This window comes from Ranitomeya imitator, chromosome 2, assembly GCF_032444005.1.
Source record: "Ranitomeya imitator isolate aRanImi1 chromosome 2, aRanImi1.pri, whole genome shotgun sequence".
NCBI lineage: Eukaryota > Metazoa > Chordata > Amphibia > Anura > Dendrobatidae > Ranitomeya > Ranitomeya imitator.
In genome coordinates, this window is record NC_091283.1 from 827,591,113 (window position 1) to 827,607,071 (window position 15,959).

General features: G+C 46.7%; 1 protein-coding gene across 1 annotated transcript in view; it reads left to right on the top strand.

Moving 5' to 3' along the window:
• RRP12 (ribosomal RNA processing 12 homolog) overlaps positions 1 to 15,959 on the top strand; it is a 57,705-nt gene that overhangs the window by 1,100 nt on the left and 40,646 nt on the right. Inside the window, exons 2-12 of the mRNA XM_069754043.1 lie at positions 3,070 to 3,293; positions 4,129 to 4,212; positions 4,789 to 4,865; positions 4,956 to 5,061; positions 11,218 to 11,334; positions 11,446 to 11,584; positions 12,095 to 12,222; positions 12,899 to 12,997; positions 13,085 to 13,176; positions 13,957 to 14,068; positions 14,181 to 14,281. Of these exons, the coding sequence (XP_069610144.1) occupies positions 3,070 to 3,293; positions 4,129 to 4,212; positions 4,789 to 4,865; positions 4,956 to 5,061; positions 11,218 to 11,334; positions 11,446 to 11,584; positions 12,095 to 12,222; positions 12,899 to 12,997; positions 13,085 to 13,176; positions 13,957 to 14,068; positions 14,181 to 14,281 (1,279 nt within the window). The remainder of the gene's footprint in view (positions 1 to 3,069; positions 3,294 to 4,128; positions 4,213 to 4,788; positions 4,866 to 4,955; positions 5,062 to 11,217; positions 11,335 to 11,445; positions 11,585 to 12,094; positions 12,223 to 12,898; positions 12,998 to 13,084; positions 13,177 to 13,956; positions 14,069 to 14,180; positions 14,282 to 15,959) is intronic.

The window sequence follows — 15,959 nt, forward strand, 5'->3', positions numbered from 1 at the left end:
AGAAGACAGATCACGGCAGATGTTGTAACTGGTGGGATTTGAACCCTGGACCCAGAGCAACAGTGCTAACCACTGAGCCACTATATAGTGCTAACCACTGAGCCATTGTGCTGCCCAATGCACTAATAAGGAGTGCCCATAAGACAGTCAGTGAAACTCCTCAACCTGACAGATTGAGAAATCATAAGAAATAATATATATATATATATATATATATATATATATATATATATATATATATATATATATATATATATATATATATATATATATATATATATATATTCCATAAAGTAGCGGAGGATACCCAAAAGTAACACAATGCAATAAATGCATGAACCATAATGCATTTAACCCAAGATGTATATAAATAGATACCTCTGGCTAGATTTTTTTTTTTTAGACTTGATATACTTGTGCAGAAATAATGCACAAGTGTCACCAAGAGCAAAGGTAGATACAAAGAAATGACACAGAGGGGCAATGTAACAGGTTAGGTAAGATAACATGTAAAGAATGAGCAGGAATGAAACCTAAGGCCACGTTCACACGTTGCGTCGGGTCCCTGCGGGTTCTCCCGCAGCGGATTTGATAAATCTGCAGGGCAAACCCGCTGCGGTTCTCCCTGCAGGTTTATCGCGGTTTGTCCTGCGGGTTCCGCTGCGGGATTTTACCCCTACTATTGATGCTGCATATGCAGCAATATGCAGCATCAATAGTAGTGTTAAAAATAATAAAATAATGATGATATACTTACCCTCTGACGTCCCGATCTCTTCGGCGCTGCAGGCGGCAGTCCGGTTCTAAACATGCTGTGCGACCAGGACCTTCGTGACGTCACGGTCATGTGACCGCGACGTCACCGCAGGTCCTGGTCGCATAGCAAACCTGAGACCGGACTGCCGCGTGCAGCGCTGAGACTTCAGAGGTGAGTATATCATTATTTTTTATTTTAATTCTTTTTTTTTTTTTTTTTAACTCAAATATGGTTCCCGGGGCCTGGAGGAGAGTCTCCTCTCCTCCACCTCGGGTACCACCCGCACATTATCCCATGCGGGAAGTAAGCGGATCAATGCACTTCTATGGGTGCAGAATCGCTGCGATTCTGCACAAAGAAGTGACATGCTGCGGGTTTTTAACCGCTGCGTTTCTGTGCGTTTTTTTCCCGCAGCATGTGCACAGCGGTTTGCGGTTTCCATTGGTTTACATGTAAATGGAAACTGCAGCGGACCCGCAGCGGCAAAATCGCTGCGGTTCCGCGGTAAAAACCGCAACGTGTGAACATGGCCTTAGCCTATCACCACCACTCTTTGGCTTCCTCAGTAGTGAAGGTTTTTTTTTTTTTTAACTACATTTATCTTGTAGGAGATGTGGATTGTACTTTTACATTCGCTGCAATGTTAAATGTTTTATGTTTGTTTAACTGGTGAAAAAGGAGGGGAATAGAATTTTTTTTTATTTTTAAATATTCTAATATCTAAACAAATGTTGATTTGTATCGCCTTTTTCCAAGACTTGTAACTTTTTTTTATTTTTCCATGGATGGAGCTGTGTGGGTGCTCCTTGTAATTTTTTTTTTTTTTTTTTGCATGGGGGATCTGCATTTTTTATTAGTTCCACTTTGGAGTTTACAGGCAGACCCTGCACTTTTGGGGAGTGGGGGGTCAGCTCATGAGCTTATTTCAGACACCTGCAGCCGCTCCATTACGAGTGTAAGAAAAAGAGGAATGTCAGCTCACTTGGGAGAAAAGGATTCAGACTGCACGGAATATTTAGAAGTACTGCAAGTCCCATATAAAGGAAACAGAAAAAATCCAGCAAGTGAATCCTTAAAAAGAAAAAAAAATATGTATTAAAAAATATGCAATAGCATAATTTTCTAATCCAGATCCAACACCCATGAAAAATTCTGATGCGTTTCAGTCTTCTTTAATCGTTGCTGACTAAGGACTGAAACGCACAAAAAGTAGTGTAATTTCAGCTCACCAGTTATGTTAGGGATAAGTGTCCCAGGAAACCTCCAGGGTGGACAGTCTGGTGCACGGAGGAGTACGCACTGGTCTGGCTTCCAGGTCAAATGGTCCTAAAGGGGATGTTCTCCAGGACCAAAGGAAGGTAGTTATGTGTAGGGTTAGGACAGTTAAGGATGTGTGGGCACCTTTGGGAACATAGGGCATTATAGCCCTTTGGATGGCGGATGAGAAATTTTCAGCACCGGACAATTTACCGTGCAGATTTTCTCTGCGGTGTGTGGATGGAATTATTTCTGTGTAACCTTACTGCACAGACCGTACTGTATTAATTGTGTAAGTCTACGTTCACATTTGCGTTCTGCTGGGCTGCGTCGGGCGCAGCCGCGGCGACGCATGCGCCATGCGCACCTATATTTAACATGGGGGCGCATGGACATGCGTTTGCATGCGTTTTGCGATGCATGCGGTTTTTTTGCCGCAAGCGTTAGGGCGCAGAGGACGCAGCAAGATGCTTTTTTTTTTTTGCATCCAAAATTCGGCAAAAAAGGACGCATGCGTCGCAAAACTATACGTTTTAGCATGCGTTGTGCATTGCGTCGCCGACGCAACATCGCACAACGCAAATGTGAACGTAGCCTAACTCCACATCCTCTTCTCCTAAGCCCCTGGGATCAGCCGATCACTACACATCTGAGTTCTTCAATCATTTTCAAGAATTCTGTTTGCTGTCAGTGGATGAGAACGCTCTTGTTTCCATCCATACACAGTAATCCTGCACATATGAAAAGTGGATACAATTGTATCTTGTGTAGACAGTGCTCTGTGAGCTGAAACAGGACTCTAGACTGATACATTGTAGCAAACTGTTAGACATTTCTGCTGATGATGTGTTTACGGTGATACTAGTGAATCCATTTGCAGTCTGTGATCATGCAGGCACATGGGTCTGCAGAGGCGCTGAAGGCAAAAATCCAACCCAATTTATTTATTTTTTTAAATCTAATATATTTTCGAGCTTTTCCATTAATACCCCTGGCTGTGTAGTACATATATACACCTGACCTCACCCTGTCCTGCTTTCCTCTCCATTCTCTAGGTAAAAGTGATCTGACTGTAGACGCCCTGAAGCTCCACAATGATCTCCAATCCGGGTCCTTCACCGTGCAGAAGAAGCCTGCAGAAGACATGGAGGAGGACGCTGACATGGCCGTGACCGAGAAGTCGGGAGCCACTTTCTTGAGCGGCTTGTCTGACTGCACCAATGTCACCTTTGGCAAAGTTCAGAGATATTGGGAGTCCAACTCAGCGGCTCATAAAGAGGTGAGAAAGTCCCGCCAGATTCCTGGCCGATCACTTTATTACTCTGCCAGATTTGGGGACTGATAAAGCTGTGAATTTGGAAATACTGATTTTCTCTTCTAGGACGGCTCTTCTGATTTTCCTATATATTAGAGGTGGGGGGGTGGCACTCAAGACCATGCTCTGTGCCAAAACAAAGCCTAATACTTCTGAGGGCTTACCACACTTCCATCCAGTCTAGACCCTTCTCTGGGAGCTAAAATGCCTGAGCCGTGTCCTGTTTGCTACAGTGTCGCAGTGCAGGAAAGTGTGCAGCTGTATGTAGATATAAATGAGCAGAAGCTGAGAAGAAGGAAGATAAGACTTTAGAGATGAGATTCTTATTTCAGAATGAGTTCACTGATAGTCTCTGTTATTTCCTTGTGCATAGTCTACAGAAGTCGAACCGTGCAAAATGATGAAACCCAATAGCAAAAAAATAACTCAAAAGCCAAAAAATTAATTAAACTAAACAAGAAAAAAAAATTGCTTCTGAATGTTTCCTTTTCCTTTAAGTCCTTGAACACCTGGGTGTCCTTATTATGTCTTGTGTAGAGCAATATGTAAGATACAACACCCATTATGATTCAGGGAGGATGCAGCCAGGTGCCCTGCGCTGTCACATTCAGCAGAACAGCCAGCTAGATGAAGGAGCTACAACAGCACAATGCCAGGGCACGTCTAATGAAGACTATCTAGAAAGTTGCTTTATTTCTAGAAAAAAAAAAATATAAACAATTGTGCACAGATATCTGAAGCTTTTAAAGATGAACATGTTTAGTTAATTTCTAATTATTTTTTTTTAAATATTTTTCAGATCTGTGCTGTGCTGGCAGCTGTGACTGAAGTGATCCGATCCCAGGGAGGAAATGAGACGGAGACAGAATACTTTGCAGCCCTGGTCAGTGTTTCTCCTCTGTTGGTAGGGTGGAAAGGTGCAACTCTGAGATGATGACCTGTAACCGATACGCTGCTGTGATCCAATTCATCTTCATAAACATCCAAGTCTGAGTTCTTGTGATCCGCCATATCATCCGTCGCAGATGCCTTTGTTTTGTGGATGAGCTGCGTAACAATGTGATGCCTTCTTTTCTACTGCAAAAATTGCCCCAGTCCTTCTTTTCTCTATGACAAGGTGCTGGGATGTAGGCAGATACGATGAAGTTTGCCATGTTCTCGCCCGTGGCCTCCTGTAATGGGGTCTTACAAGACTGAATCTTTGCTTTGCAGAAAGGAAGGACCAGGGTCACCAAATTTTTTTCCAAATTTAGTAAATGCCTTGTGAAGGCAGAGACCGCCAACATCTGTGACCCGAGTCCCTCCCTCTTAACCCACGAATGCCCTTACTATATTGTTAGGGTTACAAGATGCCAATAATCAAAGCTAAAACAAGTTTCTTACCATCTTCTGACTCGACTTATTCTGTTGTGGATTTTGTCATGCAAGTAGTTAACATTAAGCCGTCGTTTGCTCCTAGATGACGACCCTCGAGGCGGTGGAGTCCTCCGAGTCTTTGGCCGCAGTCGCCTATCTGCTCAATCTGGTTATGAAGAGGTCAGTTGGTTAATCCTTAAATCTGTGGGGTCATCTTATGTATTGCACCTCATTATTACAATATTTTTTTTTGCTTTTTTTTTTTAAAAGGGTGCCAGGTCCCGTGCTGATTAAGAAATTTTCGGACACATCGAAGGCATTTATGGACATCTTGGCGTCACAAGCAAATAAAGGCAGCGTCTCTGCAGTTAGATGGGTGAGTAGTTTTTACTATGATCTTATTTCCATTGGAGAAAATACAGTGACTGAAAAATATTAATTCTGGCACTTTGATTTCTCCTTCGCCTCATTGGGGGACACAGACCATGGGTGTATGCTGCTGCCACCAGGAGGCTGACACTAAGTAATACAAAAAAAGTTAGCTCCTCCCCTGCAGTATACACCCTCCTGCTGGCTCCCAGCTAACCAGTTCTTGCTTAGTGTCCGTAGGAGGCACACGGACGGGTCTGCTATTCAGACCCAAAGAACTCTTTTTTACCGTTTTTTTACTTTTTACTACGGTCGAATGGGGCGACGGATTCTTTCATGTTCCGATCTCCTCGAACCAACAACAGGCGAGCACGGGAGTTTTACCTCTCCGTATCCTCTCCTGCGACGTGGGAAGCCACTGCCTGAGCTGATTTTAGGGGCGACGGGCCCCTTCAAGGGCACCGATCTCCCCCCTCCCTTATCAGACGAGCACTGGAGTTTCACCTCCAGTATCCTCTTCTGCAGCCAGGCCTATTGCCGGACATTCAGCCCTGTCCACCAGGTTTTACCCTCGGCTGTACAGAGGCACCTTCCAGCGTGGCGTCCGAGCAGCCCCCACTGCACCACCACTGAAAAAGCGGATGATGGAAGGAGGCAGACGGTTCCTCTCCACCCCTCTTCTGCAGGGATGGTGGATGGAGGCTCCCCAACCCTGCACCGTCCTATCTACCCGGGCACAGCTCCTACCTGCAGCATCTGCCATCCCCTTCATATCGGGGTAAGTGCTCCGTGAGATTTGGGTTTTTCCGGCGGTCAGAGGAGGGCTCCATAGCGACTGGGTCCCCACAGAACTTCGCGGCCTTTTTCCCTCTCTCTGCGGGTGCGCGTCGGCCGAAGCCATAAATTTAGTCCCCGGCTTCGGCCCTGTTTAGGCCGCATCCCGGGAAGCCCCGCCCACCGCCAGCATCCTTCTAGCGGCTCCGCCCCCCTATTCAGGCGCTTCTCGTTCCAGACGAGATCTCGGCGGCCATCTTCTTCCTCCTCCATTGCCGGTCACTATTTCTTCTGGAGGGGGCTGCGGCCGGCGGTTTTTCAGCGCTGAAGTCAGCGCTATTCCAGACGGGGGACTCAGAATCTGAGTAAGGTGAATCGCCCAATATCTCTTCCCCCCCCCCCCCCCCGGCACGCATCCCGGCAGCATTAAGGGACTAGCTTTCCCTGTTTTTATATACTTAAGGCTGCAATCTCTGGTGCTCCTGCACACTACAGAATGTATAGTACAGTGTGCAGGCTTGCAAACAGAGAGCTGTGAGTTCCCAGCAACGAAAGTTAATTTTTAACCTCCGGTCTCATGACCTCATTCCCTGGTATTTGATACTCTGCCCAGTAGTCGCTGGGCCCATAGGTGCATCCCCAGCTTTCCATGCCTTTTTATTAAACCCAGGACCAGCATTCCCTGGTTTTAAGGGTCCCCTAGTTTTAAAAAGGGTCACATCCCCAGCATTCTCTGCTCTGCCAGAAGCCGGTCACCTTTTCCTTAGTACTTAATCAGGCCAGTATGCCCTGGTCTTAAAGGCACATAGCAAGTATGCCCTCGTCCTAAAGGCACATGACCAGCATTCCTGTTCTTAAAGGCACATGACCAGCTTGCTGGTCTTAAAGGTACATGTCCAGCATTCCTCTCATGGCCAGTATTCCTGGTCTTAAAGGCACGTGACCAGCATGCCCTGGTCTTAAAGACTCGTGACCAGTATACCCTGGTCTTAAAGACACGTGTCCAGTATACCCTGATCTTAAAGGCACATGACCAGTATGCCCTGGTCTTAAAGGCACGCGACCAGTATTTCCTGGTCTTAAAGGCACGCGACCAGTATGCCCTGGTCTTAAAGGCACGTTCCCAGTATCCCCTGGTCTTAAACGCAATAACCAGTATGCCCTGGTCTTAAAGTCACATGACTAGTACGTCCTGGTTTTCAAGGCACGTGACCAGTATGTCCTGGTCTTAAAGGCACGTGACCAGTATCCCCTGGTCTTAAACACAATAACCAGTATGCCCTGGTCTTAAACGCACATGACTAGTACGTCCTGGTTTTCAAGGCACATGACCAGTATGCCCTGGTCTTAAAGGCACATGTCCAGTATGCCCTGGCTTTTAAAGGCACATGACCAGTATGCCCTGGTCTTAAAGGTACACGACCAGTATGCCCTGGCTTTTAAAGGCACATGACCAGTATGCCCTGGTCTTAAAGGTACACGACCAGTATGCCCTGGTCTTTAAGGCACGTGACCATTATGCCCTGGACTTAAAGGCTCAGGACCAGTACGCCCTGGTCTTAAACGCAAATGACCAGCATGCCCTGGTTTTAAGGGCACATGACCAGTGTCTCCCGGACTTAAAGGTACATGACTAGTATGTCCTGGTTCTTAAGGGCTCATGACCAGTAGGCCCTGGTCCTTGAAGGCACTTGTCCAACATGCCCTGCTTTTAAAGGCACATGAACAGTATGTCATCTTACTAAAGGCACAAGACCAGTATTCCCTGGTCTTAAAGGCATATGACCAGTAACCCCTAGTCTTAAAGGCGCATGACCAGTATTTACTGGTCTTAAGGGCACATCATCTATCCTAAGCTGGTCACCCTAACTGAGCTCTGGAGCACTCAACATGCTCCCTCTCCTACAATGGGAGCCGTCGGCCAGCAGGGGCCGCAAGTATTCTAGAAAAACGTACAGGTTCTAGAAAATCTCCATCAACACATTGACGGGTGATGCACTGGACAGAAACCTCTAAGTAGGATGCCATACCTGGTCGGAATTTTATGGGCGACGGGTCCCTTAAAGGGCTCCGATTTTCCCCCCACACCTTCAACAGACGAGCACACGGAGTGTCGCCTCCATGTATCTTCTTCTGCATCCAGGCCTATCGCCAGACACCCTGCCCTGTCCACTCGGAAATCTCAATTCTGGGGATGTACGGAGGCACACATTTGTGGCGTCCCAACAAGGAGGGTTTTCCCCCCTTTGTATCAGATGCAAGAAAGCGGACGATTCCTCTCCACGTTCCTGTTAAGAAGATGGTGGATCCAGGTTTTTCCTTATTTTCTTCTCTGCACGACGATGGCAGAGACCTGCTGGTTACAGTGCCGCATTCTGCCACTTGGCAGACTAACCGGGCAGAATTTCTTGTGGTATTCCTACCAGTATCCTGGCCGGTGTATCATCAATTAATATACCACAGACGGTCGGATAGCAAATCTAGTTCGTTCCGCCTTGTGGTTTCGGGCTCAGCGCTCTACCCTTCCTTAGCCGCCTCATGGGTTGCTTGACCAAAGGGAGGGAATGAAAGTCTCCGGGTCACAGACCTTAACTTCTTCGTTCCACAGTATAGCTGGCCAATCAAATCTTCTGAGCGGGAGACTAGCAAGGGATCGTATCTCTTCTTCAGACTCAACCAGCAGTGGAAGCATTGTCCAGGACAGTCTAGATCTAAGGGATCTTGGTTCCAAAATGGAGGGAATGAAAAGTATCTCCATTCCTGGACCTCAAACTTCTAACAACCTTTGACAAGGCCCTTTCTTTTTTCGGATGGAGTTCCTCCGCTCAGCCATTACTTCAACAGTAAAAGGTGTTTGTTTTTTTTTTTGTTTTTTTTTTCTGGCATCCATCGTCTTTCGGGATTCTTACCCTCACATGCCTATTTCTCCTCTCTACATTAATCTCTTCGCCTTTCCATTCGCGAACAGCATTTTCACGACCTGGCCCTTCGGCCTGGCTACCACACCAGAGTGGTCGCAAGGGTCATGACGGCTGTCATGTGCTTCTTGCACCTTAGAAGCATGGTCGTCCTGCCCTATTTGGTCGACTTTGTAGCCGCTCTCCTAGGACTACGCTGAGTCGTCTATATCACTTGCAATTACCTCTCTACTGGGCTAGCAGCTAAACTTAGACAAGTTTTTTTTCCTTCATTCCCAGCCCAGCAGATCCTCTTTGAGGATGATCCTGCCCAAGTAGGATGGTTATTCTCTCTCGAGTCTAGGTCGTGGCCCTTCTACAGGGAGCTTGCGCACTTGATCTCTCATTCCCTCGGTTCATTCAATTCGCTAGGAGGGTTCTGAGGGAAAGGACGTCAACGGAAGCAGTTTCCTTCGCTGCGCTCGTTTTCTGCAAGTCAATCAGGCTCTCAAAGGGTAGTCTCTGAGCTCCTTCCTCTTCCAGAGCCTTCTCCTGGCCCAATGGCTATTAGGAAATACCATTGCCAGTTTTCTTCTCCCGATCATCTCTCTGTAGATCCGAACGGTACGGCTATTCCTTCAGCAGGTCCTCTGCCTTGTGGCGGGTCTTCAGTTGGATAATGCCATGGCTGTGCCACAAGTTAACCATCTAGCAAGTACCCACAGTCAAGCGCTATGACTAAGGTACCTCGCACTCTGATGGGCCGAGATCTATCTTCAGGTGATCTCAACAGTTCATTCCCTGGAGTAGAACACTGGGCGGCAGACATATTCAGCCGTCCGGGTTTCTCCTCTAGTGAGTGGGAACTTCACTCGGAAGTCTTCCATCGGACCTGCCTTCACTGGAGTACTCCAGAGGTAGTTCGGATGGCGTCCAAGCTGAACGCCAATGTACTCCAGTTCATGGTTTGGCCTCGCGATCCAAGTCCATCGCAGTTCATGCTCTGTTCTTCCATGGTACCAATTTCCATAACCCCTCTTCCACTACGTCTGAAATCTTTTCGGAAGCGGGTAGGGCCCCAGTGATCCCAGGAGACCCGCACTGACCATGTCAGGTTTTTCTCGCTTACGGTACTAGTATTTTTCCGTCTTATTGCGACAAGCTGGAAATATGGTCTTTCTCGCAGGGAGCCTTAACCTGTAGTTCTTCCCTACCGCGTACCGTTAAATCCGCGGGACCTTAATGGATCTGGGCATCTTACAGTGGACTCCTTTTTTGATCCGGATAGACTTTTCTATCAGGGAGGGTCTCTCCCCTTCTTTCTCTGCGTTCTTGTCCTCCTGATGAGTCTTCAGATCTCGACGCTCTGTCCTTTATCTTTTTTCCTTATTACCATCAAGGCAAGGTTGCCCTCTAGCCATCCCCTTCCCTCGTTGCCAAGGGGTATTATATTCCCACTGTTGCAGGGGCATCGTCCTCTCATCTCCTTCGGCTCTAGTCCACATAGCGGAATGGGTTCTCCATAATCTGGAAGAAGCGAGTGCTCCGAGTGGGTACGTATCGAGGACGACGTCCTTCCAAAGGTTGGACACTTTACTCGGATTTTTCGATGGTAAGTAGGCTTCCTGACGGTCGCAGGAAGGGTTTAGCCGTTTTCTTCGGCCATGTTAGCCTGGTGGATTCTTTTCTCCATCCAGGAGTCCTTCCGTGCTAGATGTCAGCCTTCTCCCTGTCTGTGGGCTCTAGGCGTCAGACGTCGACAAGCACGACCGCAAGCTTGCGAATTCCTCCAGGCCGCATGCATTCTTGAAGCACTATAATTCACTCACTTCCACAGATGTGAGTCTGGGCAGGCGGACTTTGCAGGCCGCGGTGGCGCACTTGTAAGTAGCGGCTACACGGCCTGAGGTGATGTTGTCCCCACCCAGGGACTGCTTTGGGACGTCCCATGGTCTGTGTCCCCCAATGAGGCGAAGGAGAAATAGGGATTTTTGTGTACTCACCGTAAAATCCTTTTCTCCGAGCCACTCATTGGGGGACACAGCTCCCACCCTGTTATTAGCTTATGCTTTGTTTTTATCTTTTGATATGTTATACTCTTATATATAATGTGACATGCTTTACGCTTAGATGTCGTTATTGATCTCCTACTGCTTTTGCACCGAACTGGTTAGCTGGGAGCCAGCAGGAGGGTGTATACTGCAGGGGAGGAGCTAACTTTTTTTGTATTACTTAGTGTCAGCCTCCTGGTGGCAGCAGCATACACCCATGGTCTGTGTCCCCCAATGAATAGCTCGGAGAAAAGGATTTTACGGTGAGTACACAAAAATCCCTATTTTTTTTTTCTTTGTTTACAGTCTTATGGGCTAAATATATTTATATTTTGATTAGACTTGTAATAGTTCATCATAAAGCATGTAGGGGTTAAAAATCCGCACACTCTCCCTCTGTTTGCTGCAAAGACTCGTAAAAATGTAATGTCTTTATTGCAGATTGTCTCCTGCCTGGCCGTACTGCTGCGTAAACAGGACCTCTCTGTGTGGAGTTACCCGTCCACCCTGCAGGTTTACCACGGGATATTAAGCTTCACTGTCCATGCAAAACCGAAGGTAAGATAATGGTTCCATTCACAGATCTCTGCTGAGCTGCGGTATTGGGAGAGGATGATTCAGAAATGTACCAAGTTAGTTAGTTATTTTTTTGCTTCCATGATTTATTAGATTCGCAAGGCAGCTCAGCTCGCTGTGTGCTCCATCTTAAAAGGCAGCGAGTTCATGTTTTCTGATTCACCCCCCACTCACCACCCAGCTGCACCGTCCACAGCTAAATTCTGTATCCAGGAAATTGAGAAGTCTGGAGGTAAGAGATCTGTATGTGGACCACTGCTTTACCTGACTCTGGAGGATGGAGACCGCTGCTTTACCTGACTGTGGGGATGGGGGCCGCTGCTGTACCTGACTGCGTGAGGATGGGGGGCCGCTGCTGTACCTGACTTTGAGGGGATGGGGGCCGCTGCTGTACCTGACTTTGAGGGGATGGGGGCCGCTGCCCTCCAACTCTGGGGGGGGGAAGGGGCTGCTGCCTTCCTGACTCAGGAGGGTGGATGGGGTCTGCTGCTCTCAAGACTCTTCGGGGGAGGGGGGTATGGGATGGGCGTCCGCTGCCCTTCTGACTTTTGGGGGTGGGGGTTTGAGATGGGATGGAGGCCGCTGCCCTCCTGACTGTAGGAAAGGGAGGGATGGGGCGGGGCCGCTGCCCTCCTGACGCGGAGGGGGGAGGATGGGATTGGGGCTGCTGCCCTCCTGACTTTCATTACAGGATAAAGCTAACCCATTTTTATTTCCTCTTGTATTTCCATGCTGTGCACAGGCAGCAAAGAAGCCACCACCACCCTGCACATGCTGTCACTGCTGAAGGAGGTGCTGCCATGTTTCCCTGTCATCTTGGTGAAGTCCTGCTGTGAGACTTTGCTGAAAGTCATGACCTTAAGCCACGTGGTGAGTGTGTATGTATGTGATATGGGGGTGCAGGCCAGGAGAACCTTTTAAGTCTTAAGTGGGAAATTTTAAGGAGGAGCTTTTTTGCTTTCTCTCTTTTTTTTTTTTTTGTAAACATTTGCATTATCTGTGAAATAGCCATTGTGGAGCAATTCCTCTATTGCAGGGGTGTCAAACTGCATTCCTCGAGGGCCTCAAACCATGCGTGTTTTCAAGATTTCCTTAGCATTGCACAAGGTGCTGGAATCATCCTCTGCAGGTGATTAAATTATCACCTGTGCAATGCAAGGAAATCCTGAAAACATGACCTGTTTGCAGCCCTCGAGGAATGCAGTTTGACACCCCTGCTTTATTGTTCCTCCTGGAAATGCGTGAATAAAATGAGCAGGGTGCTAAGATTCCTCCTGCGACTTACTTGCAAGATATGAGATGGTGGTTGTCCCACTCTGATAATACAGGGGTGCAAATCACTGATATAGCGCTGCTTCTCCCGCACACCGAGGTGTGGAGAAACATTAGGAGAGGACTAAGCACTACACCTGTACTGGGTCCACTTTATTCTTAGGATTGGTGGGGATACAGCAGGATGGACCCCCATGATCATAAGAGGATGATGGTATGTCCAGCAGTATGCTATTGTTTTATGATGGGTAAACCCTTTGTATTCCTTTTACAGATGATCACCGCCTGTGCCATGCAAGCCTTTCATGCCCTTTTCAACTTCAAGCCAAATACCCAAGCGCTGACTGCAGAGCTCAATGCCCAGATCATCACTGTGAGTATAAATCCACAAGTCTCATTCCTCCCATCATTTGTCATTTTACTGCACAGCCTTGATATATTCTTACTATTTTTCTGACAGGCGCTGTATGATTATCTTCCTAATGAGAACGACCTGCAGCCCATGTTGGCCTGGCTAGCTGTCATGGAACAAGCTCATGTAAATTTGTCCCGGTAGGGAAACTATATTTAATCTGGAACACAATAAAACATTTTTTTATTCCTACGAATATATAAGCACTGCAGTACAACATTTCACCCCTAGATGGCAGACACATCTTATTTCTCAGGCCTTGTGCAGTGGACACCATAAAAGCTGACCTGTGCCATTGTGGTCCCACAAGAGCAGCCATGGAAAACTGCACGGCCTAAAACCTCCACTATTTGATTGCATTTTTTTCCCCGTTTTCCTGTATGTGGTTTAGTAAAAAGAATGGTGTCCTATAAAACTGCGAAAAACAAGGTCTTAGATATCTATTCCTATGGAAAAAATAAGTTATGGCACCTTAAAGAAAATGAAGAAAAAAAAAACAACCTAAAACCAAAATGAATATTGGCTTATCCTCCAATCTGTGTCTGCCATGCTCATCTCTTAGGCTATGTGCACACGTTGCGGATTTGCCTGTGGATCCGCAGCGGATTGGCCGCAGTGGATTGGCAGCAGTTTTCCATCAGGTTTACAGTACCATGTAAACCTATGGAACACCAAATCCACAGTGCACATGCTGCGGAAAAACACAGCGTGAAAACGCAGCGTTGTATTTTCCGTAGCATGTCAATTCTTTGTGCGGATTCCGCAGCGGTTTACACCTGTACCATAATAGGAATCTGCAGGTAAAACGCAGTGCTTTTTACCTGAGGATTTTTAAAAAACGGTGTGAAAAATTCCGCACACGAATCTGAAACGTGGGCACGTAGCCTTACTCTGCGGTAATGTAGTGTTTGTATTTGCAGATTGCAGTGGGACTTGTGTCTTGGTCACCTCCCTCGGCTCTTCTCTACATCCATGACTTGCCTCCTGTCCCCGCACACACAGGTTGTTTCTGCAGCTGCTCGCACATTAAAGGTATGCTGATATGTAACTCCGGGCTACTACTAACCGGGGTGTGTGTTAACTGTTTAATTGCTAATATTAATGGTTTTTGCCTTTCATCTGACTTCTCTGCCTTTTCCCCCAGTCTCTTCTTACAGAATGCATTGCGCCCCACATTGCAGAGATTGGGACCGTCCATCCCGCTTCAGTCACCGGACCTGCTGGTCACATCTGTAAAATGTTTAAGTGAGTCACTCCAGAAATCTATAGTAATGCTAGTGCATGGCTTTTGGCAAGGGAGGGCTCCGGGCCAAGAGGCTTTGCACCTGTCAGGATATTTAATTATCTGAATGCAATGCCGCAAATCACAGACAGCAGGCGGAGTTGTGGACTAAATGATCGTTAACTACTTGCAGACCTCCTAATGTCATAAAACAGCGGTCTAGTCCACATGACTAGGCAAGGATTTTGTAAAACATCGGAGCAGGGAGCGGCTGTCGTATGTGACTGGTCTCGCCATAGAGAAGGCAGAAGTGGTTTATTTTGATGGCTGTATGCACAGGACAACACGAGTGCTGTTTATACAGATTAGGCAACATTCACACACTCAGTATTTTACATCAGTATTTATAAGCCAAAACCAGGAGTGGGTGATAAATACAGATGTGGTGACGTGTTTCTATTTAACTCTTCCTCTGATTTGTTCCACTCCTGATTTTCGCTTACAAATACAGACGTAAAGTACTAGACCTGTGAACGTGGCCTTAGGATTAGTCGTCTTCCTATAGATCCAATGATGGTACAATTGCCGGGTGCTGAGACACAGGAGGAGCTGCTGCATCTTAAGAGAGAGATCATCTCTACTGTGCAGCCACAAAACTGAATTTGCCCTGTAACTGTGGACAATGTACCAGCCCCCAGTAACCGGAAAAACAGTAAAAAAAAAAGATAATAATAATCTTTATTTTTATATAGCGCTAACATATTCCGCAGCGCTTTACGGTTTGCACACATTATCATCACTGTCCCTGATAGTGCTCACAATCTAAATTCCCTATCAGTATGTCTTTGGAAGATACTGAAATGCCCCAAAAAGTTCATTGATGACCATATGGTTGTGGGGTGGACAATGTGTGAATTATAAAAAATAAATAAATAAAGTTTTTAAAAAAAAAAAGCTCAAAAGCCACTGCCGGTCTGAATAGCTGTTTTTAGCCCCGCACCCGACGGAAAAATCAAAACATGTCAGACAAATAAACATAATTGCTGTGGAAAAGGGAACACAATTGTTCAGTCTTTGAAAAAAAAATGTATAATTTAGGTATCACGAAGAGAAAAAAATGATTTGAATAAACTGAAGGAGTAAAATATTTAAGAGTTTTTAAAACTTCACTTATGGAAAACAAAGAAAATGTCTGTACAAGATGATGAACTATAGCTCCTGCGTTTCTTACTCGCTCACATCAGCCCCAGTTCCACAATCCACGGCTCCATGTCTTTGCTGAGCTTTCCGATCAGTGTTTCCGATAGGCGAGCGGAGCAGCAGGTGAAGAGGACGGCCTGACTACTTATTGCTTGTCGGCCACCCCCCTTTCTTTATCGCCTCTCATTGGGGGACACAGGAACCATGGGTGTATGCTGCTGCCACTAGGAGGCTGACACTATGCAAATAAAAAAGTTAGCTCCTCCTCTGCAGTGTACACCCCACCGACTGGCATTATACTCTTCAGTTTAGCTTAGTGTCAGTAGGAGGTGGACATGGGTCTTTCATTAGACCCTTATCTACCTCAATGTGCGTCGTTTCTTTTCAGGTTTTTCCGGAGGGATACAGGGTGAACAGTCACACCTGTACTCCCACAATGCAGACTATGAGTACGGCGTGTACTGCCACCCCCGTTTCCTCATAGATCCCTCACCAGGACCA